The sequence below is a fragment of the Bombus huntii genome, chromosome 13 (genome assembly GCF_024542735.1).
Source record: "Bombus huntii isolate Logan2020A chromosome 13, iyBomHunt1.1, whole genome shotgun sequence".
In the NCBI taxonomy this organism is placed as follows: Eukaryota; Metazoa; Arthropoda; class Insecta; order Hymenoptera; family Apidae; genus Bombus; species Bombus huntii.
In genome coordinates, this window is record NC_066250.1 from 7,543,565 (window position 1) to 7,569,207 (window position 25,643).

Genomic DNA, 25,643 nt, shown 5'->3' on the forward strand with positions numbered 1-25,643 from the left:
ACCGCGAATGGTTCGCGTTAAATATTAATAAATGAGGTCAGGGATGAGGATGTGGTTTATCTTACACCGGCAGCCGGTGAGCACGTTTACGTTGTTACCTTTTATCGTTGGTCTAAAGAGAGTGGCCGCCTGCCACGACACGGCTCGGTGATTTGATAGTTTACGCGATCGAGCTATAAATGAGCAGAGGCGCATTGACACACATTAACCAACACGTTCGCGTCCCTATATAAACCGGGGCAAGCAATATTTTTCTCTCCTATCGAAACAGTCGAGACTCCGGTGTGCGTTCCGGTGTAATGGAACGACATGTAAAAAAAGCCTTGGCTGTCTCTCTAGAGAGGCCACTAGCTAGAAAGATCAGTGACCTGTATGGTCGGCCGTGCCATCATTGATACGATTTAAAACCTCGTTTAGGGGTGTAATCCGGTGACCTGGATTTTGTCCGGCAGCGCATGATCATCTAATGGAATTTCAAGTTCATAGTGTAATTGGCGCGATCCGATTACGAGTACAAAGGTTTACCGTGCAATCTGTCAGATTAAATCACTTTCCGTGGGTCGTTAATCGGATTAAAGTGCTGGCGAAATGTGCATGCAACTCGGCGTAAACATCCAACAGTAGTATCCTCAATTAGACTCAAAAGCACGCCGACGACTAGCGATCGACTTGTCAACGAAATTGCGTTCACAATTATTTGAAACGAGCATAGAAATTGATATAATTAAATAAAACGGCGGTCCTATTGTAATTAAATTCGACACGAAACACAGGGATAAGCACGAGGATGTAGAACCGTAATCTTTACAGCGCGTAAGTGTTCATTTTTCAAGTTAGTTTGCAGGAACTCTCCGTCATACAACGCGTACTCAACTTTCACTTAAACGCGTGCTTATTCGTGCATACACATTCACACGGACACACGTCAACACATAAGCGTGTCCATAAACCTGAATAAATCCTCTTAAAACAGACCTAAAGCTACGGACACTTTAGGCCAAACTCTAAAGTAAACTTATTTCTGCAGGATAACGCACTTTGAGCCTTCCTAGTGAGAATGTCGTTCTAAGCTACTTGGAAATAAATCTCATGACGGCAGCGCCGCGACCTCCGTTCCCAAAGGATACAGTTGTGGAATCTCTAGGCTCCGATGATTGATTTATGGCGCGGGAATATCGATATACAGAAATTGAGAACGAAGATAGCCGAACGGTACGGAAACAGTGCGAAACGGAAGCTATCGCGATGCCGGAAACGACTAATGCCATTTTTTCGCGCTCGGTAATACCGGGCAACGGTACAGTTCCGAGGATTCTCCGACTATAGCTCGAGTAATCCGGATGAACGGTGGACGAGTTTTATTTCTCGGTATGACGTGAATCCTTGCGAAAATCGCGGGCAAAATAGAACGACGGAGATGTGAGCGTGACACGATGAATCCGACTGTCTCTCCACGACGAACCCGATATCGAATCGTCGAAAATTTCCAAAGCCGGACATTGTAATCGTTCCTACGAATATGAAACTCGCCAACGAAGCTTCAAAAAATAATGGCTGAAACTTTATCGCGACTCTATACGCTTTCACGGTTGTTGTTCAAGGGTATTTGTTATCATTCGACACATCAATGTATTTTTGCTCTTTGCGTTCGCTCTTTCTCGATTTCACGCAGTACTTTTAACCGATACGATGGAGATTTAAAAAATCGCAGGGAAATAGCGCGAGTTCGTTATTCGACAGACGGAGAAGAAGAGCATTCGCTCGTTTATTCTTCCCTTCGGATAATTTTATAACAAGTTCCGCGGTTTTTATTCCATACTTGCTTTGATCTTTCGCGAATTCATGAATTTCCGCGAGGAATGTTAAACATAGAAGGACGTTCGTCTTATTTCGCCGTTTGATTCCATCTTCACGGTTTCACGAATCGCGTCCTCGTAAACTCGACCCATTAAGAATTGCACGAAGCTTCGTACAGTTCTAGTTTAAGTGCATAAATTATGAGCAGATCGTGGACCTTTCAAAAAGTTTCTCGGACGCCGCTACGAGAAAAGACAAGGGGAGGGATAGAAACTTCGATACCTCTGTCTTTCTATCTCCATGCCTTTCCACGGACTTTTATCGATAGAACCGGAGTCCTTCGCCGAGAGTCTCGATTAATTGAGTTTTCTTCCTACTTTTTTCACTTCGCAGAGAAACGTCCTCCCACTTTCTTACTGTCGTGTCTCTTTCAAGCTCCATCCACCTCCACCCACGTTTCTCCGCGTCGATTAATCTCGATCGCCGTGAAATCGCGTTGCTTGCTTCGCCCTATTCTAGTGACTCGACAAACGAACGCTTTTTCTTGTATCCGTTCCAGGCTTCAACAGATTTCTTACGAATTCAATTATCATGGAACAAGTGGAATTTAAGGAGGCACGAAAAATTCATCGAATATAGGCGAATGTATCTATCGGCTGAAATGTATTTGAAATAGTCTATGACACAAGTTCGTACTAACGATAACAACTATTACTTGATATTCTTTAATTTTTTCTTTTTTTTTTCGTGGAAGTAAATAAGAAAAATCTTATCTTGAGCCTATCACGATATAAAAGGCTAGCCAGAAGGCTAGCATATTTTGAGTCGAATAAACTACTTCAAACTATTTCAACACTTCTTAGGCAAGTCACTCTTCTTCGAGAAACTTGCTCAGACGTCTAGATAGATGGTAATTCGTGAAAGAGAATCACGCAACGACTTTCTAGCTCAATTACACCCTCTTTTTACGTTGCTACATGTTCAAACGCAATGTTAAATGTGTCCGTTATAAGGATCTTCGCACCCACACCCTTTGTAATCGAAACCTGCCTTTAAGAAGACATCGAAAGTGTCTAGAAAGACGCTGTTGGTGATTCAAGAAATAAGGCGACAGTATCAAAGCAGATCAAAACTTCCTAGAAATTCTACGATCGGAGAATAATTTGCTAAATCGTGTTGACTGTCTCGAGAACAATTGTCGCTGCTAGTCACGCGTGGAATCATTTCCTGTGTTTGTTCGGAAAGTCTTCAAGTGACCTGCAGCAGCGTTTGTTTTAGAAAACGCTTCGAGAATAGCCCGAGCAATTACGTCGCGAAAGTTTCTTTCGAAAGTTTTTCTACGCTTAACGAGCGTGATAAATTTCTGTTACGCGCTCCCAGGAGCTAGCGGACCCGAGGCCGAGAGTTTACAACGGCGATAAAAATCTCGTTGAAATTATTCATGGGCCGAGCTTGTACTTCGCCCTTCTCCATTCAACGGCCAGAAAATTGGTAAAGGAGGAGCAGGGGGAGGTAAGTTGTGTCTCTCGCGCGGCGAAATCTTTCGTTCGAGATCAGACTCGCGACACGCTGTTAATTTTAATCAACCCGGCAACGAAAGAATCTCATTTACGCCGTTCATAAATTAATTAAATTTTAGACAGATCTGTCCTTGCGGCAAATATCTACATTTCGCAAGATACATTCAGATATAGCGAGTTTGGCGAAAATCGATCCGATAATTCAATCGAGATTCAACCAGCTCGTAAATACATAGATTCTGTGAAATATAGAAATGCATTTATTGGCAATGTTATTGACATATTAGCGTGGCTAAATTATATTCGCCTTTTCACGTGTTAATTAATGCGCCCATACGTGTATCTCTGGTAATAATCTTTATAGCGGTGCAAAGATTTTATCGGGACCATCGATAATGATGTAGTTATCGAAATAGGTTAGACTGCCACGAAGACTTTGATTTTCGACAAGAATGACATCAATAGATCCAGCCAGAAATTCTACATTGTGTCCGAATGACAAGGGAAATCTCATTTTTCACCATTGACTTGATTGATCCCTTTTTTGTTTCTACCATACCGGACGAATTTCAGGTGAAAAAAAAAGCTTGGGAAAATCCTCCCAACGTATCTCAAGCTTTACTTCGTCAGTTCGCTGATTAACTAAAATTTATCCGTCGTTCAAAGCTGCCATGCTGTTTAATTAAAATTTAATTTGATATTTTTTCTTTCGTAATTTATTTTTCGTCCTTGTCTCTTTCCCTGGTCTCCGTGACAGCTTGATGAAGTTGTCGTTCCCAGGGATATTTCCCCCTTTATGGTATTATTCGAGGCTCGAGCGAAACCTTTCGCATTTAGGGGCTTTCCTTCGTGTTTTTCACGCCCCATCCCTTGACCAGTGGCGTGATCGAGAGGTCTACGCTTCGATAATCCATTTCGCACGTACATTCGAAAAAATACCCCGGGGACATATCGAACGCTCAAGCTTCAGGTATCTTTGCAGCGGATAAAGACATCAGTGTCACGAAATGACACTGGTTTCTTTGATAAATTACGCTCGCGACTACGCGCCACGTAAATTGCTACAAATAATTGAACGTCGAGATTTTCGAGAATCTTCCGCATTCTTCTTGCTCTTTTTATCCATCGTAAATCCTATAAATTACTGTCTCTATGATATTACAGGGCAGTACTGCGTCCGGTGTAGTATGAAGTCTAAAATTCTCAACGAATCCGATCACGTGTCGTCCACGATACATTTGATAAGCTAGTGGTTTTATCAAGATTCTCGGTATACACTCACTTTATGAAATTTTCGAGGAGCAATCGGATTCCGCCGATGCCCAACAACAGGAAGCCCCAGTTGACGAATCCCGTGAAGTTGCCGAAGCCCGAGCTCCAGGAGAACAGACTGTCTCTGGGACGATGACATCTGTAAGGAAAAAGAACGGTCCAAGTTAAAAGAAATTCTCATTTCAAATCGATATCATACTGCTCTGGTCCGCGATATAAAGAAGGAGAGGCATCATAGATACATCACTAGAATAAGAATGGAACAATAAAGCCGCTTCCATACCCGTACAGTTATATGCATTTCCATTTCAATTTACGAAGAGGTACACGATTTATGCAACGTATTGAAAACATTTGCTCAAGCTTCTCCTATTTCCTTCTATCTTTCCTATCCACTCGGTTACTCCATCTTCCTTTTTTTCTCCCTTCATCCTTCCCTCTCGGCAAATATATACGATTCGTGATCCATACCACCTGAAACGAACGCTGGTAGAAACGAACAGGGCATGTCAGACAAGCGTATTAAGGACAGTTCTATTTCTGCATCTTCGAAGGAATATCGCTACCGTATCTACGCTGTATAATATAGGAGAAATGCTCGGCACATTGGAGATTCCTTCTCACCTACGACATGGAACTTCTATGGCTATTAAGTGGACAATGTTAACAATACACCAGTTCTCCATCTCATGGAATTTCAATAGCATATACAACATCGCGATGAGTGGCAAATACAAAAGCCCGTCATCGCCTTAGGTATCTCTCACGCAGATAATACACAGGGTGAACCTGAGTAATCGGCTTCCACGGACTACTGATATCATCCCTTCGTGACTGCGAGCGCGACAAGGGCTGACAAGGACCATCATGTAAACTTTTCAAAAGCGTTTTGTCTCGAAGCATAAAGCGTTCAGGGAGACACTTGTTCTTCCTCCGGATAAGACGTGCTTGCCTGAGTGTGAGAATTTAGGGAGACGAAACAAAGCACGAAGAGTTCACGGCGTTGGTTAAAAGTGGAATACACAAGTCTACTCTAACCTATGCCTTAGATAGAAATCATTCGCGAATTTTTCTCTGCCATCAAAAAATAGACTGCTACTCAGTATTTAAACTTCGATCTTCTTACTGTCCGTCTACCAAGTTCTAACTGGTTTTTACATTAGGACATGATTAAGGTTGAAACTACAACGGCTTCTAAGCCGCCATCGCAGGAAGCCACGAGTCTTAAGTATTTACAAGGGAAGATCCTACGAGCAACTCGATTGGAGAGTTCAATCCCCTTGACGTTAAGTCTACCAAATCTCAAAGGAACAATACGATACTGGATAAAACAAAATGAAAAAGTGGCACAGTGGTGTAGAAGTTGCACCGTGAACGTAATACCGCGATTAAGCCACGAAAGATTAAAGACAGCGAAAGGAAGTCTTTCCTGAAATACTGCGCCGTTTGTCCCTCGTAATTACCTGACAGAAGTCCCTTATTTCCAGCAACTATGTGCATTTAATGTGATCGTTTAACCTGGTCGCTGTCTCGAGTAAATCCTAACTATTACTCCGAATTTATGGCAGATCGTGGTAATTAATAGAGCCGCGATAAAGCCAACAGAGTCGGCCGGAGAGCCGCACAGGAAGAGCTATCTCACACTTCTGATACTGGCCACGGCCTGCATGGCAGGATGCAGACGTGTCACCGAGAACTTCCATATGCATGAGTGCTACTGTACTGGGTGTTCAAAGTGTCGCGACCAACTTGCCCTGAACAATAGGGCCAGAGCAATAAAAGCGTAAACGGTCTTTCGAGTACTTGCATATGGTTAAGGTGTACCACAGGGACCTGTACGCGTTCGCGTGAGTTGAGATCTTAAGTGGTCTAACAACTGTTACAACGTCTTTTCATTCTGACGAAATAATTCAGTGTAAACACGGCGTGATTACGATCGTGTTTAATATTTATGAAGGTTACTCGTATCTTCGCGAGATATCTTTTAATAAACTTGGAAAGAAGTCATCTCATATCCGTTAGAGAAGAATAGTTTGCAACTCGCTGTTTCGAAAGAATCTCTTTGTTCGGAGAATTCCTTTAGAATAGAAATAATCGCAAATCTTTGTTTTATAAAATTCCACTGCCGACTGACGAGAGGAAGGGCAATGTTTCGGAGCACGGAGTCGTGATATCAGTTAGAAACAATGTATTTCCGCGAGGCTGAGGACGATCCACCCAATGACCCCTGACAAGAAGGCACAAGTTACCGTCTACTTTTCAAAGTTTGAGGGTACTCGGCATACTGCTTTTGGACCGGCATCTCTGTTTCTTACTGCTAAAATGGAGGGGACTTCTTTCCTGTAGATGCGAAAAAACGGTCGCTCCCATGGTGAGAAAGTTCGCGACACGGCAGTTTTCAACACGACTCGTCGATGGCGCGTGTTATAAGCCCCTCGATTATTGATGTCGTAAAACGAGGCGGCAAACTTTTTGCCCGTAGGCATTCGATAACAAGAGACACCCCTCGTTCGCTGTAACGCAAAAACATGGTTTAATTTTCGTGAAAATAATCTTGGTAGACTCGTTTACGAGAAAACGTAACAACAATCGTTCCCTCCCTCGCCGTATATAAATCAAGTTCGCGGAATAATGTCATTAAAATTCATTCGTGTCCGATTTAGTTTCTTGTTGAAAAATTGCGGGCTATATGGATGTATCTTTCGATATCGAAATTATCGAAAAATACCTTATGTGGCAGTGAATATTTTAGTTTTCACTTTTTATCGACAAATCTGAAATATTTTATGCGGTACTAAAAATTACTGCGCTACTTAATGTATTAATTTAAAAGTTCACTGTATCACAAATATAATCCTACTTATTTTCACGTCACGAAACATGTAAATGGAAGCGTATAAAAATCGCGTTACTGTGCGCTCGACGTTATTGTGACCGCTAATTAAAAAATGTGGCCGATCGTTGTTTCCCACGTTAGACAAGTCGACGCGGGAACAATCTTCCATCCACCAGACACGCTGCATGCGAGCGTGAAAACGTGAATGGAAAGGGAAGGGAATAATCGGCGCATACCAGTAGCACGAAACGGAATAAAGAACGGTAACGTATTTTTGCATGGTGCACCGAAACGAAATAGCGAACGATGTTTTGGTATAATTACCCAACCGTGCGATCGAACCGAGTAATATGGTTTAGTCTGGAAGAGTTTTTGTAAACTGGGCGATCTACGTGGACTGTCCAAAAATCCGGATCATTCCAACTACTCTCGATTTTCCATTTGTTCATTTCAGTTCGTTAATTTTCCATTTGTTCGCGGTAAACTCCCTCAAAAACACGTGAATATCAACATTTAAAAACGCGTAAAACTCTATTAACTCTCTGGCTTATTCGAAACTAACCGTATTTCGTCTCTAAACAGAGAAAGTCTAATACGAAAACCTCCTGACCTATGAACGGGCGTATCGTTAGTTAATTACACGCTCATTAAAATTATCGATACTGATAACGAAGCGCGACGTGCTCCGTGGTCCCGCAGTGCCAACCTGAGTAATTGTAGTTCTATTCACGTAATTAATATTCGGAACGGCGTATACCGGTAACATTTTATTGCTCGGTGAATTATGCGTACGTTTTGCACGCACCAAAATCCATATTTGACGCACGGCGAATCGTAAACTTAATACGAACGTCTGACGCAACTAAAGTGCCATTATATCGGGGGATACGCGTCGTCACGATCCAAGTCATGCTTATCCGGCCGCTCATAATTCGTTTCACGATAACGGACATGGTCCAACGGCCATTATCTAAACCGCACAAGTCCATGAAAAGTATATTACACGCTGTCAACATTCGTGGTGATTTCTATTATACGGCCGGAATTGAAAGGCTGCCAGTAGATTGTCGGTCGGTTATAGGGCAATTTCGAAATTAATAATTCGATAAGAAGATCTTTCCAAATCTTTGGAAATGATACTCACTGTTTTAAAGCATCATTTTCGCTTAATCAACTAAACAAGATACAGACTACAGATACGAACTTGGAAATAATTTTGAAATTCCAAACTTTTCATTTTCATTTTTATCGCAATTTACAAATTCTATTAACTTTATTGGGAAGCTTGAAGTTATCAGTTCGTTATAGGTATCGTCCTCAAATAGCTGTTCGGTATCCATAAAAAGAAAAGATGTTTCGATCGAGTCTATTCTTCAACTCTAGTTCAATAAGGTTTCTATATTTTTATCTCGCGAACTATGAATGAACCAGCATCGATACAGCTACTACGTCTCGCAAGAAACCGGTAGGTAACACTTGATGCGATCCCGAAATGCGAGAGACGAGGGGAAAGACGAGCACCCACAAAAGGGAGCACGGCACTCGCGTTTCTCTTTCATCCCCTTAGCTGTTCCTCGAATCTGAAGTCAGTCTCATCGGATACGGAAGCGGGGAAGCCGTTGTACATACAAGAGCGGACACGAAGATGAGAGGAGGATGGGTAAAAAAGGGCGGAGACGAAAGGGCGTAGAATGGCAGAAAGGGGCAGCAGGTTCATAGGATTCCCGTATCTGCCTTGCGAATCTTCCTGACACCGGAACCCTCGTGAATATTTAAACGATAGACGGATATACATATATTACCCGTGTAATGAGGGAGGAAAACTTGCCGCTCAGCCAGCCGCCACCGGCGAATCGGGAGCAAACGAAAGAGAACGGGCAGTAGCAGGAACAGTAGAGGGTAGAAGAATACTCTAAATGATTCATGAAGGAAAATTAAATGGCGCCTTAAACAGATCTTCTTCCTAGCCCGATTTTCGTTCACCTCGTCTTCCTTCCGTTCGTCGTCCTGTTCTCCTTCCAAGTTGGAAGCACACCGGAATCGATTACCAGGAGCCACGGTATTCCGTCTTTCTCGCCCCCTGTCTATCTGTCGGTTCCGTCCGCATGTCTGTCTGCCTGTTTTATTGTCCCCCATCCTTTCACCGCGACATCCCTAACTTTCGCCGTTGCATTCCTTCCGTTCACGATCCCCGAGGTTCATCAGGGTTCCCCCCTCGCCTGTTGTAAGAAGACAGCCTCGTTGTTGGAAATATAAATCCTTGTTCGACAAGGGTAAAGTCGGAGTTAGGAACGTTTAGACTTTGAAGAGAATTCTCTCTCTTGGCTACTTGGATTGAATTTTTCTACACTCCACTATTTTTATTACGGTAATGTCAATAAATTTTCGCTGGGAATTTAGATACGGCTTTTAACTGGATGTATTTCAATACTACGATATTTCCTGCCTAACATTTGGACAGCAGCGAAATACCATTTTAATTTTAGTTAAAGCGATTCGTTTATTTTAGCCGTTTTCAATAATCGATTTTGGCAAGTAGATTCCGTGAATGAATGAATTCCAGGGACGAATGAATCGCGGCCGGTGATGTGGATCGTGCGGGGCAACACCGAATCCAACCTCAAAAACCGCAATCGTCTTCGTGCCTAATCCACCAACGCTCGTTCAGTCCCTTTCTGTCGACGTAATCGCTTTCCATTGTTCTTCCGGCTGATTTCACGCGCGAGATTCGACACCAACGCCGCAATCTTCCGCGAAGAAAAGAGCCGTACGATGAAAAGGGAGGAAACAAGAGGAAACTAGAAAGCGACGGCCGGATTGACAGCACAATACCGTTAATCCTCATTCGTTTCGAAGTCGTGTCAGCCGAAACGGTGGCGCGTCGTCCAGTCCGTCCGATGACGAAGATTAAAAAGTTTTTGCCTGACTAGACGAATCTCCGAAAAGAAAAAAAAGAAGGAATCAAACGTCGAAACAACTGGTAGATAACAAATAATGCATTTTCTGTGAAGGAAATAAGACAGCGAGGAAAGCTTCGAAAATAACGAGACCCAAGTATCGCTAGGTACTTTTTCAACACCCGACGCTACGAGCTACGAAAAGGAGGTGTTAGTTCGAACACGAAGGCTTGTGATAATGATACGAAGCCTGGGGATGGTGATGATGAATGTGCATGAGCGGCAAATTAAAATCCTCGAGGAAAATCTTGCGCATTCCCTTCGCGAGTCGTTCGATACTGTAACACCGAATAATTATTTCCATGTACATACACATGCATATATCGAGGAGAGAGAACGCAAAAGAATGTCCGCGAAATAATCACCAATCTGCTCTCCTTCTGCTTCCTCGTAGTTGTTATCGATTCGAATATCGAGCCCAGAGACTGGATAAGAGCAATCCAGCAGTTGGAAATACTGCAGAAATATTAGCAAATAGTAGGTGAGAACGTATTGATAACACCCGAGAAAGGGCCGCAATATATGCGAGAGAAAGATGGGGAGGAAAATACCTGGGATATCATTGTTATCCGCCTCTCATTCGACTATACATTAGCGAATGATTATTGCCCTTCAGCAATATCATGTCATTTCAGGGCACAGACAGACATATTGGAAAATGTTCATACTGGAAGTTAATGGCATTCTTCGCCGTCTAACTATATAACGTGTAATTACAATCCGTGTCACTGCGAGAATAACAAACTTTTTTGCTTTGAAATGGACGTTGTTGGGTGAATATTTTACGGATAGGCACTGGCTCTACCACCAGAGCGGAAGTCATCGGGGATTAAATTCAATTTACGGGTAAACACATGCGAGCAGGATGTTCGCATCGAAGGATCGTGCAAACGGAAACTTTAAAATCAATCTGGAATTGAAAGATCGTGCAAGCCAGACATAGCTTTCCGTGTGAATTCCTTCGACCAAAGGGTTTGATCATTCGATATTCACCGCGTCCAACGAACCCAAACGCGCTCGCGCCTAATTGCAAAGTTGGCGAAAACAAGAAGTATCTGGCAAACACGGAACGGGTAAATACAGTAGGGCTCGTTTGTTTAAGAGACGAAGGAGTGGTGTGCCATCTCTGATTCTCCGGCATAATGGACGATCTCGGGCAAGAAAGCGAGAAGCGGGGGAGGAGGTGGAGGAGGAGTGCGAAATGGGGAGAAGAAACAACTAAAGGTAGAAAGGTGCTCCTTCGCGAAGAGCAAAAGTAAGAGAGAAAAAAAGAAAGGAGACTTGTTTGCAGGTCATTATAGCTTGTCAAAGGGGCAAGAGAAGATTTCACTGTGTTTTCGGTAGCTGACCTCTCGCTAATAAAACAGAACTTGCCGGAAGGATGTGTTCTGAAATAAAGCGCCCCTGGCATCATCATCGCCAGTGTTCATCTCGTCTCGCTAATTAACGTCCGCTTGCACGAGATGATAACTCCATCTAAAGTGACTACGTTTATTTCTTTTGGTCTCCTACCACTCCTGTTTCTTTCTTTTTTTTTTTTTTTTTTTTTTTTTTAGCGGAGCCTTGTTCGCAACATTTTTCCCGCCAGTCTCATCGTGTCTCTAAAATCCAAACAGAAAGCCTCATGAATTTTCTTTTAGTCTTAACGCTTCTCCAGATTTAATCCTGTTTTTAACGCATTAATTTTTGATCGTGCGCTCGATTAGACCGTGGACTTGATTAAATTTTTTTCCACGGCGGATAGATATTAAAGCCACACGCGCGCGCGAAACTTCATAAATCTGAACAAATGGAATTTGCCCACTGCTCTGGCTTCTCCAGCCGCCGACCATCCTCCCTTTTTGTTTACGGAGAAATATTAACGCGAGTTACAGCTTTCCCTCGGTACTTTCACGAACGCTCGAGGATTCTTTGATTAGCGATTCTGATTGCAGGAACGCGGCAGGTCGCGGAATCTACGTTTTGAATTGGGTACGCCGTAAACCGATCATGAATTTATGATACTTCATTGCTCGCGGGAACGCGTACGAATTCACGAAAGTATTTCCGCGATATATCCCGGTTATCCTGCACTCCTCGTCTACCGCCGCCTCTTTTCCCTATCACAATATGCTTTTGCCTCGTCACTGAAATTAACATTTTAATTAAGAGCATGCTAGAGCAAACGCGCTGCCAACCATTCTATAGTAGATATTAACCTCGTCAGCTATTTTAGAAGACGTTACGAAAAAGCTTGGGAGGCAAAAGTTCAAATTAATATATACGTTACGATTCTCATTGAAACAAGATATGCCATATCTTGATTAGCTTTATTCAAAGATTAATTCCTTCAGCCTTGAATTATAAAGCTCGCGTTACGTAACTAACTCGCAGTTTAAACGACTCATTGTCGCTCGTATAAATAGCGTTCGATGGAGAAGCAAGAAAAAGGGAATAATTAATTACGGCAGGCTTATCGCGTAAAAAAAGTGGACAGGAGATTGTTAATTACTGTGAACAGAAGTGTGCGGTTTGTTCCAAGCGCACCTATGGGAATTATTCCGTAATTCGTACAAAGAGAATTCACAGCACTCTGTTGTTCCGATTCGCATTACCCAATGTGCACAGCGATACTGTGTGACCCAACAGGACGCGGTTTTTGAGCGTTTGATTTGTTAATTAATAGAAACCGTTTGCGACTGCATTTTACTACAAGCAACATAACATTCGGTATCGAGCGAGCTGTATTGTCGTTTTAATTACGTGCCAATAATCTCTTTTTGATACTTATTAAAACAATGTAGAATTTTATTTGAAAACTTGTAACATATTTTGCTACGTTCATAAAATAAGATTATAAAATGTTTGCAGCCTTGAAATTATGATACTAGAGAATTGTGTAAATTAACATACTTTATTCTGTATGTACAATTTTATTTTGTAATTTGTAATTTACACAATATGTTAAGTACATTTGTATTTAAACGTAATTTATTGTATGAGTATTGATTTTTTAAGCGCATCTATTATCATAATTAATTCCAACGAATAGAACAGGAAATGTAGCAGTAAAATTTACGCGTGTATGTTAATACTGCGCTTTGCTATAAAATACCATCAAGTCCGCACACGAACAACTTTCTGTTTGTGTAACCGAAGCGAGCCACGATTAAGCCTGATATATTGCTATTTATATATCAGCAAAGTCTAATCTAATAGCGTGCAAATATATCTTAAGACAATTCAGTGCATAAACCAACAACGTTATCGGCTAAACATGATAGAATTCCGTGTACATACAATCTTCTGAGCGAAGAAAAGCAAGCATTATTTCAGGATTATTAACGACTTTAAGCCGCCATCAGAATATTCTGCGTTTTTCTTGCAATCTACGACATGTAGGATGATTTACAATCGCATATTGAAATCTCGAGAATTGCCTTAATTACTTTAAATTCGTTCTAAACAATCACGTGAGTATCGAATGAATTATCATAACTTAAGAGATATCGAATAATATGTTCTTATCGTTCAATACTACCGTATTAAGTCATAAAACGGAACTGAACGATCAGATGACTAAACGTCACTGCGATATTTTCTTCAATTCGTTAAAACTCGAGAGGCAAACGCCTGAAGTATTGACACGCAATTAAGATTCGTTCGGCATAAAACGGACAAGGCTTGATTTATTACAAAATGCAAGAAACGAGGAAAAAATATATAGTCGGATTAAAATTGGTCGATCAACACGTTCCGGAACCCGTTCATTACTTATTTCAGACGTCTAACGAGATCTTATTGATCGTAAAGTTAGGACAGTTAATTGTCATTCACTTTGCTTGAACTTTAAATGAAGCTTCAGCCGAGGTTCCCATTGTTTTCAAGCATGAAGCTCGAGTATCACTGTCGGTTATCGCGAACCTGGCATCGAGATAAGTTTCCCTGTTGCAAAGGAATGGGGACTGACGCATAAGCGTGGGGAGAGCGAAACTCAATAATTATGCCATAGCTAGAGAACGAATTATCTAGCTGTGTTTTCTTGACGTGCAGTTCCATTAGAAGAGGCGAACGGCTCGTTAAGAAAGTTTTCATTTCCACGACGTGCACTCAAGACTGCATTCGATTGTCTGTCCTCGTGTTCGTTCTACTGAATGAACTTTAAACAGCTTATTCCCACCTCCAACTTTGTTTCTGAAATCATCCACGTCACTGCAAATATTGACTATCGCGTTATTCACTTTCCTAAAACCAGTTCCTAATTTGTCGATGTTTAAACTGGTAACTTTGAAAACGAGATTTGTCTTCGATTTCTACACCAAGATATTCCATATTTCTATGGAGACACTCTTCGATAATAATAACGTCTGTAATACGATCCAGACGTTACGGCGTTGGTCGCTACTTCTACTTTCTATCGAATTAGGTGCATGAATACAATCAAACAATTAAACACCAATTACTTGTCAACGTAAGTGTATACTACGTCTAAGACGTTACGTGAACCTTAACCCTGTTCCAAATGATAAAACTGTATCTTATCATCTCTTCAATAGTAGTGAAATATAGAGTTTATATCAATAAAAATTTGTACGATTTAAGCTACAAATCTAATGTTTAAATAGCGAAACCTAATTTTCAATTGATGTAACACTTGCCTTAAAAGGATATAATATTTTTATCAATTCCAAAAAGGTATGTAATGAATCTTTTTCATCTCATTAGCCCTAATTTGAATTCATTACTCCATATCGGAATATCTAAAAATCGCTCGATTCTGCCATAAGCATAAATAAAGCCTGATCAAATCGGATAGAAGAGAGGTGTTTTATCGTTAGCCTGAGTCATCTCAGATCACCTATAGAACAGATTAATTAACTAAGGACGTGGAAGGTATTATGAAACGAACTATAGGAAATTTATGTGCACTACACTACCGACTGACCTCCGCATCGATTATGATGTGCGACAGAACGGCGTGGAGGAACGTATGTTAAAACGAGAAAAGGAATGCAGCGTTCGAAGGAGGGGATCGTGAATTCACAGTTGTGCTCGATCAGAAACGAAACGCGCATGCGTGTTGTTTCGTAAAGTTGTCTGTTACGTTGGAGCAACTCCAGAGAATCAGAAAATTTTGTGTAACCGTATTCTCGTCGACGTCGATCATCGTCTTCTCAGCGATACTCCCTTACCGACAGTTTCAAACGATCATCGGAAAAAACGACAAAGTGTTTACGTGAACCGTAACAGAAATCGACTTCTAGTTCGTTTACACTCGAGACTGTTTACAGTCGTATATAACAAAAATGTAAGACTCACGGTTTGTCAGGCTGTGATTTACGTGCCAACATTTCCGCTTTTTGGATCTCCTCGGCTCGTGTCACGCTTTTCGTCCTCCTTAACCTCACCTTCGTGTCGTTTTCATGCTCTATCGTCATGTTGGCACTCTGCGACGAGGGACAAGTTCCACGCGCGCTCTACGCTATGCAGGGGTTCACACACAATCGTACACAAACTCACACGTGCGCAATTAGCTCGGTGAGCCGACTCACGCTTCACGTTTACACTAAGAGAAAAGAAAGCAAAACCGGACAAAAACTGATCGAAATAAAACGTTTACTTTCATTGATGACGCGATAGACCTGATGAGGATTTACAGATCGAACTATAAGATCCTATAGCTCCACCTGGTTTGTTTCACCTGCAAAGTGTCGATATAGCTAGACCGGTATACTTAATCTCTGGCGTTTTTATATAGTCAGACCACACACGCGATCGTGTTTACGAATAGACAGTCACGGTGATACTACCAGCTTTCATTGGCCTTCTCGGTCCGTTGTGTATTTATCTTTGTCTTCTATAGATAACTAGTAGTAACTACGCTTTTTCATAGGACCATTTCTCGATCACGTTCTCTACTTGAATGTATTTTTTAATATAGAGGGCATGAGTGTTTTGCTTTTTTTGGCGGGTTATGCAAGCTCCTTTCAATTTGTTTTTTCTTGGTGGGTTATGTAAGTTTTTCACAATTTGTATTACCTGTATTATGGAAAAATAAAAGACGAATATTTTGAGTAAAGAAAAAAATAAATAATATGCAGACATGTTTTTCGACTTTGGCTAATTACATCGTGTAGCTTGGTAGAGGGAAGGTATTAAATAAACAATACGATTAACTAAGATAAATTTGAAGTGACTAACAGGAAAAATAAATATACCATGAAATGACGCAGTATAAATTCTTCTTACATGACTAACCAGTTATAGTGTGATATTTCGTAGTGTCTGTAATGTCTCCTACATAAAAGACTGGATAACTGAGGATCGTTCTAGTATTTAGAGCGGGTGCAACTCGAAAATTATATTCGCAAATCACTCTGCCACGATCTGTCGTTCTTAAAAAATTAATGCCTGTTTTTAAAAACGGACTGCACCATAAATGGACCGTGCTGAACGTATTTATATTCTAGCTGGCTTGCAACAATTAGATGGTCTGGATCATCCTTCTCAAAAGCTAGACAGTTTATACAAAATGCTTTGTCAGTTTTTGCTTTATCAGATTGCCGTAGCTGCTTTGTCACGAACAATTACCTCGTTGTCAGTTGTAGCACGATTCATTAAACATACTGTGTAATTGTGTCCTGACTGCGCTATGTAATTTAACTTCTTCAAGGTTGTAACTTTAAACGCAAACGCGCTCAAGCAGCTTCACAAATGTTCCCCTTTCTCCAGTTCTCGCCGATGAAAGAAGCTGCTCTTACCGGCTCATGACATTTAAGACGCGAACTTCACGCGAATAATTAGGTAATTACTTATAATCTTTAGAGAAAATCTCGAGGGCTTAAACGTCAGATGAACGCGCGCACGCTCTGGACGCGTCCATTTTTGCAGTCGTTTGGATAACAGCGAATGTAGTCCGCAATTAAAATGGATAATTACCGTGTATCGTAATCCGGCTTTACGGGTTAAAACTTCGTATTTTACAGTGGTAGTTACAATTTGATGGCATTTTTGTTCCTCTGTTTCTCGTAATAAAACATAATTCCCTCACCTGTGTTTTCACAATCGAATAAGGAAACCAATGATGTATCGTTCGTTGCTTCCTTTGAATATTCTGAAATTGAGTATGTTAAATGAGAAAAGATATATATACAATATGTACAAAGCGAATAATTGAGGGAGAGGGATTTTACATTAAATATGCTCAGTCAGAAACGCGATGGCTTAATTACAATTCGATTTAGATTCGTTAATACATATACATATTTTCAAATTATCAAAGAAAATTTTAATTGTTGATAAAATAACATTTACTTTTGCTCTTACTCGCTCACTGCTGTCTCTCCACGAATATCATTTCCGCGAATATAATATCACCATGGAAAATCGTTAAAAATGATTTAATGAAATTCATTCGTGTTCACGCGGTAATTATCTTGACAAAATATCCATTAAGACTTAAGATATCGCAAGCTTTGCTTTTTGAGTTTGCCGATTGGGAGAAGCCCCCTCTCGCTTCGTCTCCATCTCCGTGCCGTGGAAACCCGGGAACTCCAATGAACGGTCGAAAGTTTCGGAGTAAATAAACTGGTGGCCAAACACGTGAGACAATTTCGCGTGTCAATTACGCGACTCTTCGAATCCTTGACTTAGCTGAAGGACCGTCGAACTCTGAAAAGACGAGGATAGACACCAGTTGGAAGAAAAGCTAATTAAAGTGGCGTATTCGAGGGCGGAAACCCGCAGATCCACGACAAACGCACAGGAAATCCGTCCCTTTAAACATCCCTAATGCCACGATGCATCCACTTCTGAGGATTCACAATTAAGCGCGTCTCTTGACGAGCATCGTCGTGAAACGCTATCAAGCTCGTTACTAATTATCTTCAGCCACGATGTATCAGAGCTCGCGAAGCGGAATGTTGCCAAATGTAACCACCTCACGTCGCCAACTGTAACAACACTTTCACGTTACATAATACATTCGTTTCAAACAAATTCAATAGTCTGACGTAAGGTAGTTAGAGGCAGTCGATTCATTTTTCAAGCTTAATTATGAGCAGTTCAATTTTAGATTTGTAGCTCAGGGAATGATAAGTATAGAAGTTGCTAAAAAGATAAGGAGGATAACATTTTTAAAGAATGAATCACGAACTTTCTCTTTTATTTTGTTTATTTTTATACATTCTTAACCATAATAGAAACAGTAAATTAATAAACATCTATACACAATATGAATAAATTACGAGCATAGTGACGACGGACAAGTAATCGTTAAATACTTCCTTTTATTCTTACAATCAAGGCATAATGTGGGAGATACACCGAATTCACAGGAATTACTTATGAATGACTAGAGATTGGGACCGAAGCGGATATTTATACTGGAATATCAGGAACGAATGAGAAGCAATTCAGAGAATACACGTGGAGATTTGACATGCATAGTGTTACGTGCGCTTTTGGCAGCACGTGGTAAGAATGTGTGCTGTGCAAGTGGAATTTTTAGGAATGCGATATGATCCAGAAGCGAGGGAGAGTTCCGCATAAATGATTACAGAGTAAAGGAAATTGAGAACTATCGTTATTAATTCACCAATAAATACAATTACCGTTATTTCATTTTATATTTTCTAATAAAAGTCTGCCAGCAATTCAACGTTCCTCCAGTAACAGGCGCGTTCCGTAAAGTTAGAGCTCAATTAAATTCGGCTGCACTCTATCAAAACACATTCTCCTTGGTTTCGTTTATCACGCGAATGAAATACAACCTAGCCAATGAATACAATGAGCCGATCGTGTGTTTGCTGTACCTAACCGCAGCGAATTTAACCTGCATTTTAGGCTGAAAGGGAACAGCTTAGCCGCGAAAGCTAGCGCGAATATATTGGCACGTACGAACAGTAAGCAAAGTCTATATTCATTCTCCGTTTCGCCTCGTTTTCCACCCGTACGCCGGCATGTACATTTCGAATAGCCGTTTCCATGTAGGGAGAGCGAGATACAGGCTGGAAGGAGGAAAGCCGTACCAGTCGTTTACGAACTCCCTTTATGGCCAACCACGGATATTACTGAGCACGGTGGCAAGCACGTTACTCTACATACGTAGTTACACGTCGACAGGATCTCCACAGACATCTGCCGACCCAACGGTAGAGCGGGTTTCCAGGATTCGGCGGCAGCGCTTATACTCGACAGGGCCCTTTTACTGGCCACTTTGCACCGACCGCGGTATCTAATATCCTCGGGACAGTGTCCTCGATTTTAAAAAACCCTGTCACGCAACGACCGTAATAAAAGGGACACAGGAGTGGGAAATGGGGAAATTCTGAAAATTGTGCGGAGGGCAAAAAGCGGGGAAAAAGCGTCGTTACCGGGATGTTGGTGAACGTGCAGCCTCTGTGAAACCATGGACAAGTCGATTAAACGATACCTAGCGCGGTCGAGTCCCCACGGGAGATCTTCTCTGGCGACGCGTTTTAAAATTGCACCACGCGCTTCTCTCGTCTCGCTGAACCGCCAGAAAAAATAAGCTACGGTTTATCTTTCGCAAGAATAGCACGTTTCGCGTAGGTTCCTCGACAGAAAAAAGGGAAAAAGGAATTTACCAGTACGGAAGTGTGATTTTTATCGAATGATCGTTCGATGCTGGAAAACGTCATTGAAGCTGCTCCGAAGGGTGTAATTCTCGGCGCCAACCCACGACGGCTACAAAGAAACTAGCCTTGTAACGTTTCATGTGACGTGATCCCGTTATCTGGCTACTAAGCGGTTCGTTAAACGTCTTTCACGAGCGTCTCGAGTAGATCGTCTTCGAGAACGACCGTACCTATCGTCGCGGTCGTTTACAACCGATTACGTGCCCAATGATCTCGCGTGATTAAACGTCACACGCGAAACTCTTGTAAAGAGGAATAAAAGCAGCGAATAGCAAGTTGAACAGCATTGATACGATCTGCCCGTGTTCATACATAGTTCGATCGTAATAATCGAACGATAGCGGTCAAAGTCCCGATCACGCGGAAAAATGTTGAGACTAAAATATCCTCTACGTCGTAGCATCATAGCATCGATCAAACAAAGGTTTCATTTATAGCGGAAAGTCGTGTAAATTTCCAGTCTATGATCGTTTAAATTTCGAATGGTAAAACAAGAAAAGTTACAAAATCGTATTAACGATTATCATCCTCGCGTGTACAGGAAATTGCAGAAGTTGCACGTACAGTCTCGCAAACATCTGTCAACGTCGAAACGTGTCTGGATTCCATCGAGCATCAAGTGGCATTCCTTCTTTCCTTTCTATTCATACGTCAGTCGCTCCAAAGAAAAGGAGGATCGGCGGAACTTCAACGGACCAAGAGCCCATGTACGAAAACTTTCGCAATATTGGTCGAAACATTCCCATCCTTGTATTATTGCCTTCTTGTTCTGTAAACCAGCACCGAAATAGATTCGGTGACCGACTGTATGCGAGATTCGCGCTTTGTATTCAGAAACCGTGTCGTGCAACATGGCATCCGGCCGCGCTCCTTACCACGTTGTCGAAATACTCTCGATACCTAAACTTGCCCCTTGATGTATCGTTATTGACCTCGTGGAATTGCAAATGATCGTACCTATTCGTCGTTCGCCTACTCTTTCGCGAATTTCGCGTCCAAACTAAATGAAAGAAAAAAAAAAACGAGAGAGAAAAGAGAAAAACGATACCGGTGGAGCGTTTTGCGGTGGAGTTCACCGGCGGGTTGGAATTTATTTTTCTGGGATCGAATTCCCTCGAATGGAGCGAGACAGCGTTAGCGGACAGTTGTTTCTTCGCGAAATTAATTCGAGCCCATGGGATCGTGGTAAAGGGCCGAACAAGCCCGCAGGACGACTATATTTCAAAGCGCTGAAAAGCTGCCGATACAATGGCACAGACGACGTCCAGCCACACCAGTACTTGTCTCTCCTTTGGGCTACTAAATAAATTAGACTCAGTCACGCCCAATTGGAGTTTCGTGTACGATTTTTCATGGAAGCCGTGCTACCGCTTAGCGCGATTCATACACGCTACACACTCACATCGGATCCAATCGATGTATTTTTACATGGAGCTACACGTTTCAGTTTTCACGATTTTACACAACTACCGTTTACATAATTGTGTATATGTACGATCTTGGGATTGTATCAAATAAATGGATGTCTAGTTGGTATCTTCGTATTTCTGAGTATTCGTAATACGTATATGTACATATGTATACAGATACGTATACGCGCGTATTTACCACGCGAGCGAACGATATCCGAGGAACGAAAGGAAATGGTCCTACTATCCGCGAGGGATTTGAGAAATACGCGAACGCATACAGAGCGAACTGTTACCGCAAATCCACCGATTGAGCTTTCGCTGAAAGTCTGCTTATGGGGAAGAAGCACAGACAGCCCTCCGTTGACTGAACTATAACGGGAGAAATCTCCTTCGGACTGTTTCACCTCGGGGGCGAATGTAAATTTCGCGTAAACCCTACGGTAACAGGTTCATTTGTACGAGAAACGCCGGACGAGAATAAGCGAATAACCGCGCGAATGAAAATCTTTGCTGCATCTCCGGTGAGAATTTATTACATTGAATGCGCCGCTTCTTTATGCGAATGAAAATGAAAATTAGACTGCATGCCGGTTTAATCAAGCTGTGACTAATTCAGGAATCATTGGTATCTCTCGCTTTCATGTTGTTTCTTAATACAAACTCTACGAATCCAATTCTTAACTTGCATTCTTATACATATGCCTCTCGTACGTGTATTCGAAATAAAGATTTATCGTTTTCTCTAGATAGCCACCAAGTCCATGTAATCTACGAACAGAATCCGAGTAACAACCTAATTTAAGTCGTTTAAGACCAGGTGGTTCGGTATGTCGTTGGAAAGAAAGATAGGTAAGAATGTGGAATCCAATCAATCATTATCGTTAATCCATCGTCTACGTTCGAGAAGGAGATCGGTTGTTTGCAGGCCTGGCGTGGCTTAAGGATTGCACTAAGGGCTGAGGATGTGCGGTCTGAGTCTTAGAGCAATGGAGGGTGCGGCTGCCTGTAGCATGATCCTCCCTAAGCCGAGGCTAAGAGGCTATTAGTTAGCTCTGCGAGCAGCGACGTAACCCCAAAGACTAACACGGTACTTACACCTTCCTGCTTCGTAGAGATCGCAAGATATTCAACCAACTAGTTCCCATAGTATGTTTGCACATGGAAGGTGAAACTGGCGATATTCGGAGAATAGCGTCGCCGCGCAAGATCAACGATAAGAAATTAATATTATAACAAACTTCACGAGCATCGGTTCCAGTGTTCGCCGCCAAGCAATTAGAGATACAATCAACTGTTCCCGGATTACATGTAAATGAAGTCTCAACGGAAGTACTTGGTCGGATTAGATAAATTAATTCCAAGAGAAAGCAAAAAAAAAAAAAAAAAAGAAAGAAAATCGGGATAGTGATTCGGCGTAATTTTCTTCGCAATTTTCTTTTTCCGTATCAGGTTCTAAGAAGTCAACGGATTTTGAAGAAGAAGAGAGTAATCGGATAAAAATTACAGGAATTATTCACACGATTTAGCAAAGAATTTCCCATTTTATTCGTGTTAGGTATAAATTACATGAAAATGGAATGTATTTTGATAGGATGAATATTATTATTAGTGGACAAATTATCGAGGAGCTACGTATTATGCACAAACCCCGTAGAAGTCTATCGTAAGCATCTAATCTTGCCCTTTGACCCTCCTCCCCGTAGCGTTTAGCCCATACACCCCTTCGTACATCAGGAAATCTCCGCAAAGCCGATTAGTAGTCAGAGCACGTCCGTTATTAGCCATTCGGCCGGATGTGGTCTAAAACTACTAAAATCTGAATCGATCTCAACGATCTAGGACGACCCTCCTTACTAATTTATAGAGCGTCACAAGTTATGTAACAGACTGAAACTTTTTTCTCGGGCAGCTTACCAAATTTTAATGGAATTTTACAAACTAATTAAAGATTCAATTATAAAATAATTAGGAAATTACACGTGTCGTTAAAAAAGTGTCTAGTATCATTTCATCATTAAAAAATTGTTATCGCATTATCTTCCTTTGAAACCTGAAATGGCATAATGCCACAAAGGTGAGACAAGAAAAAGAAGAGTAGAGAAAACGATGAAAATACGAACGAGGCTAGAATCTAGATTGGGTAAACAAATTTCGCATTATACACATATTCTAGACAATCATAGTAGGTTCGGATTTTGTAAAAAATAAAGTACAAATGGCGCAAAATAAATGCCGAAATGGCTAGCTCGCGTGCGACTGCAAATGGATCTGAATTAATTAAATTAATGTTCAACTGTAGCCGGTAGCAATGCCGGGTCATTGGAACCACGATCAAACCCATACACCGTACGAAATGGTATGGTACTCTGGGGATGCGTAGCTACCTCTTTGTTATCCAATTTTATTCTTTTAATCTTTTTCACGGTTCAATTATTTTGTCTCTACCAAAAAATACAGAAGAAAATCTCTCCAATTTTAAATATTTTATGCGTCGCTTTATCGATATTTGGGACAATGTAAAACCATAAAAACTATTCAATGAACTTCCTTGCCATTGGATGAGTTTGGTTCGTAACGAGGAACAAAAACGAGCGTGAACGAAATCAATAGTTGTTGCTGATTTTCAGCACGTACGACAACAAATTTTCGAGCTTCCCCCCCCCTTTCGCTGCCGATGTTGCGAATATTTGCAAAAGCACGTTTAGCAAGAATACCAGCGTTGCACCGAGAAACGATGATAAGGGGTGAAAACCGGAGGACGTTAAGTTTAGAAACAAGCACGATCGTAAAAGTTGCAAACTTGAAGCTGCGCTGGTCGACGAAGCGAAAAGCGGACGAGACTGGTACTAAATATGAATCATAAAAGAAGCATAAAGATAATTGTATGCTAATAGGCAGAGCGTATGCGCCACGTCGCCCAGAACAGCTCAACATCTCCCGTTATTACCTACGTAGCTGCGTTATACCACCTACACACACGAATCTTCACTGTTTCTCGCCGTACAATTTCTGTGATACGACGTTGACACGAGCTAATTTCATGTGATCAAGTTTTGCGAAAGGAGCCATGCGGAAAAAAGAACATATAACCTGTTATACCTTGTCCCCATTTCATTTAAGAACCATTCTTTCATCTTTTTATTTTATATTTGCTTTCATCTTTTTCTATAATACTTTTGATGTTGATGATCAAATTCCTATATGATACACTATTTTTTCTTGCTACTTTCAAATGTATTAAACTTCGTTTTAAGCTAATTGAACGATCATTAATAGAATAATAGAGAAGGTACTAAAAATAAATCGAGCAAACTGATTTTAATTCAAATTAATTCAATTGTTCATTCAAATTATTCGAACGATCAATTTCGCTGAAAAGGTTATTCTCGAAATTGTAGAAAATTTCGATGGAACCGTGCAAACTTCCAAACGAGTTCTCGAATTAATACATCGAAAAAGAGAATCAAGAATTGAATTTATTATTCCGAACAAAATTCTCAACTACCAACGAATAATTTGCTGTCGTCTCTTAAAGTCAAGAGAACAATGAAAAAGTTGAGAATAGAAAGGAATGGATAAACGAGGCAGTGACCGGGAATGTGTGGAGTGTGGTTTTTCACGAGCTCGTGAATTGAGAACCGGAAAATCAAGAAGGATCTTCTTGACCGTGTCGCCGACTTTTACAGTCGATCGTCCCGAGAGCTTTTACGAGCCTTGACGAGAAAGTAACGTCACGATGTGTAAACCATGAGCCTTTTCGACAGCCGCTCGAGCCTTTGAAGCTCTCCTTTTCTTTCGGCGCTGAACCTAAAGGAATGGAAAATGGAGCAGCCAAGGACAGCCTTGACAATATTCCTTTCAAAGCTCGAGAGTAGCTTTTAAACAAGCTAACTCGAATATTTTCAAGCGGTTGAATATCAGCCTCCAAGATTTATTTGATAATACTGTTGTAATAAAATGAAAAAAATACTGAACGAATAAGTGATATTATTCGTTAGTCAGAATTTAACTATGCAAGTTTTAGAATGAATTTGATAGAAATACTAAGCACTTATATAGAGTACAAGAACAATAACAGTTAGATAACAAGCGACCCTTTGTCTCGCCGCAAACGATCCAGAATAAGGAAGGTACCTAATCGAATTTTGCAAAACTTGTTATGAACTGATTTGCCACGGTGCTTCCTTTGAAGGTGCACTCGCTTGCAAAAT

General features: G+C 41.2%; 1 protein-coding gene and 1 long non-coding RNA gene across 2 annotated transcripts in view; one reads left to right on the forward strand and one right to left on the reverse strand.

Annotated features, from left to right (window-relative positions):
* Positions 1–25,643, reverse strand: part of LOC126872440 (diacylglycerol O-acyltransferase 1) — a 98,396-nt gene that overhangs the window by 71,650 nt on the left and 1,103 nt on the right. The window contains exons 2-3 of the mRNA XM_050632396.1: positions 15,681–18,032; positions 4,600–4,728 (exon numbers count right to left, since the gene is read on the reverse strand). Coding sequence (XP_050488353.1) covers positions 4,600–4,728; positions 15,681–15,799 — 248 coding nt within the window. The 5' untranslated portion in view covers positions 15,800–18,032. The remainder of the gene's footprint in view (positions 1–4,599; positions 4,729–15,680; positions 18,033–25,643) is intronic.
* On the forward strand, positions 13,274–22,828 carry LOC126872446 (uncharacterized). Its single transcript, XR_007691980.1, has 2 exons — positions 13,274–15,669; positions 22,179–22,828. It is a non-coding gene; the product is annotated as an uncharacterized LOC126872446 (long non-coding RNA).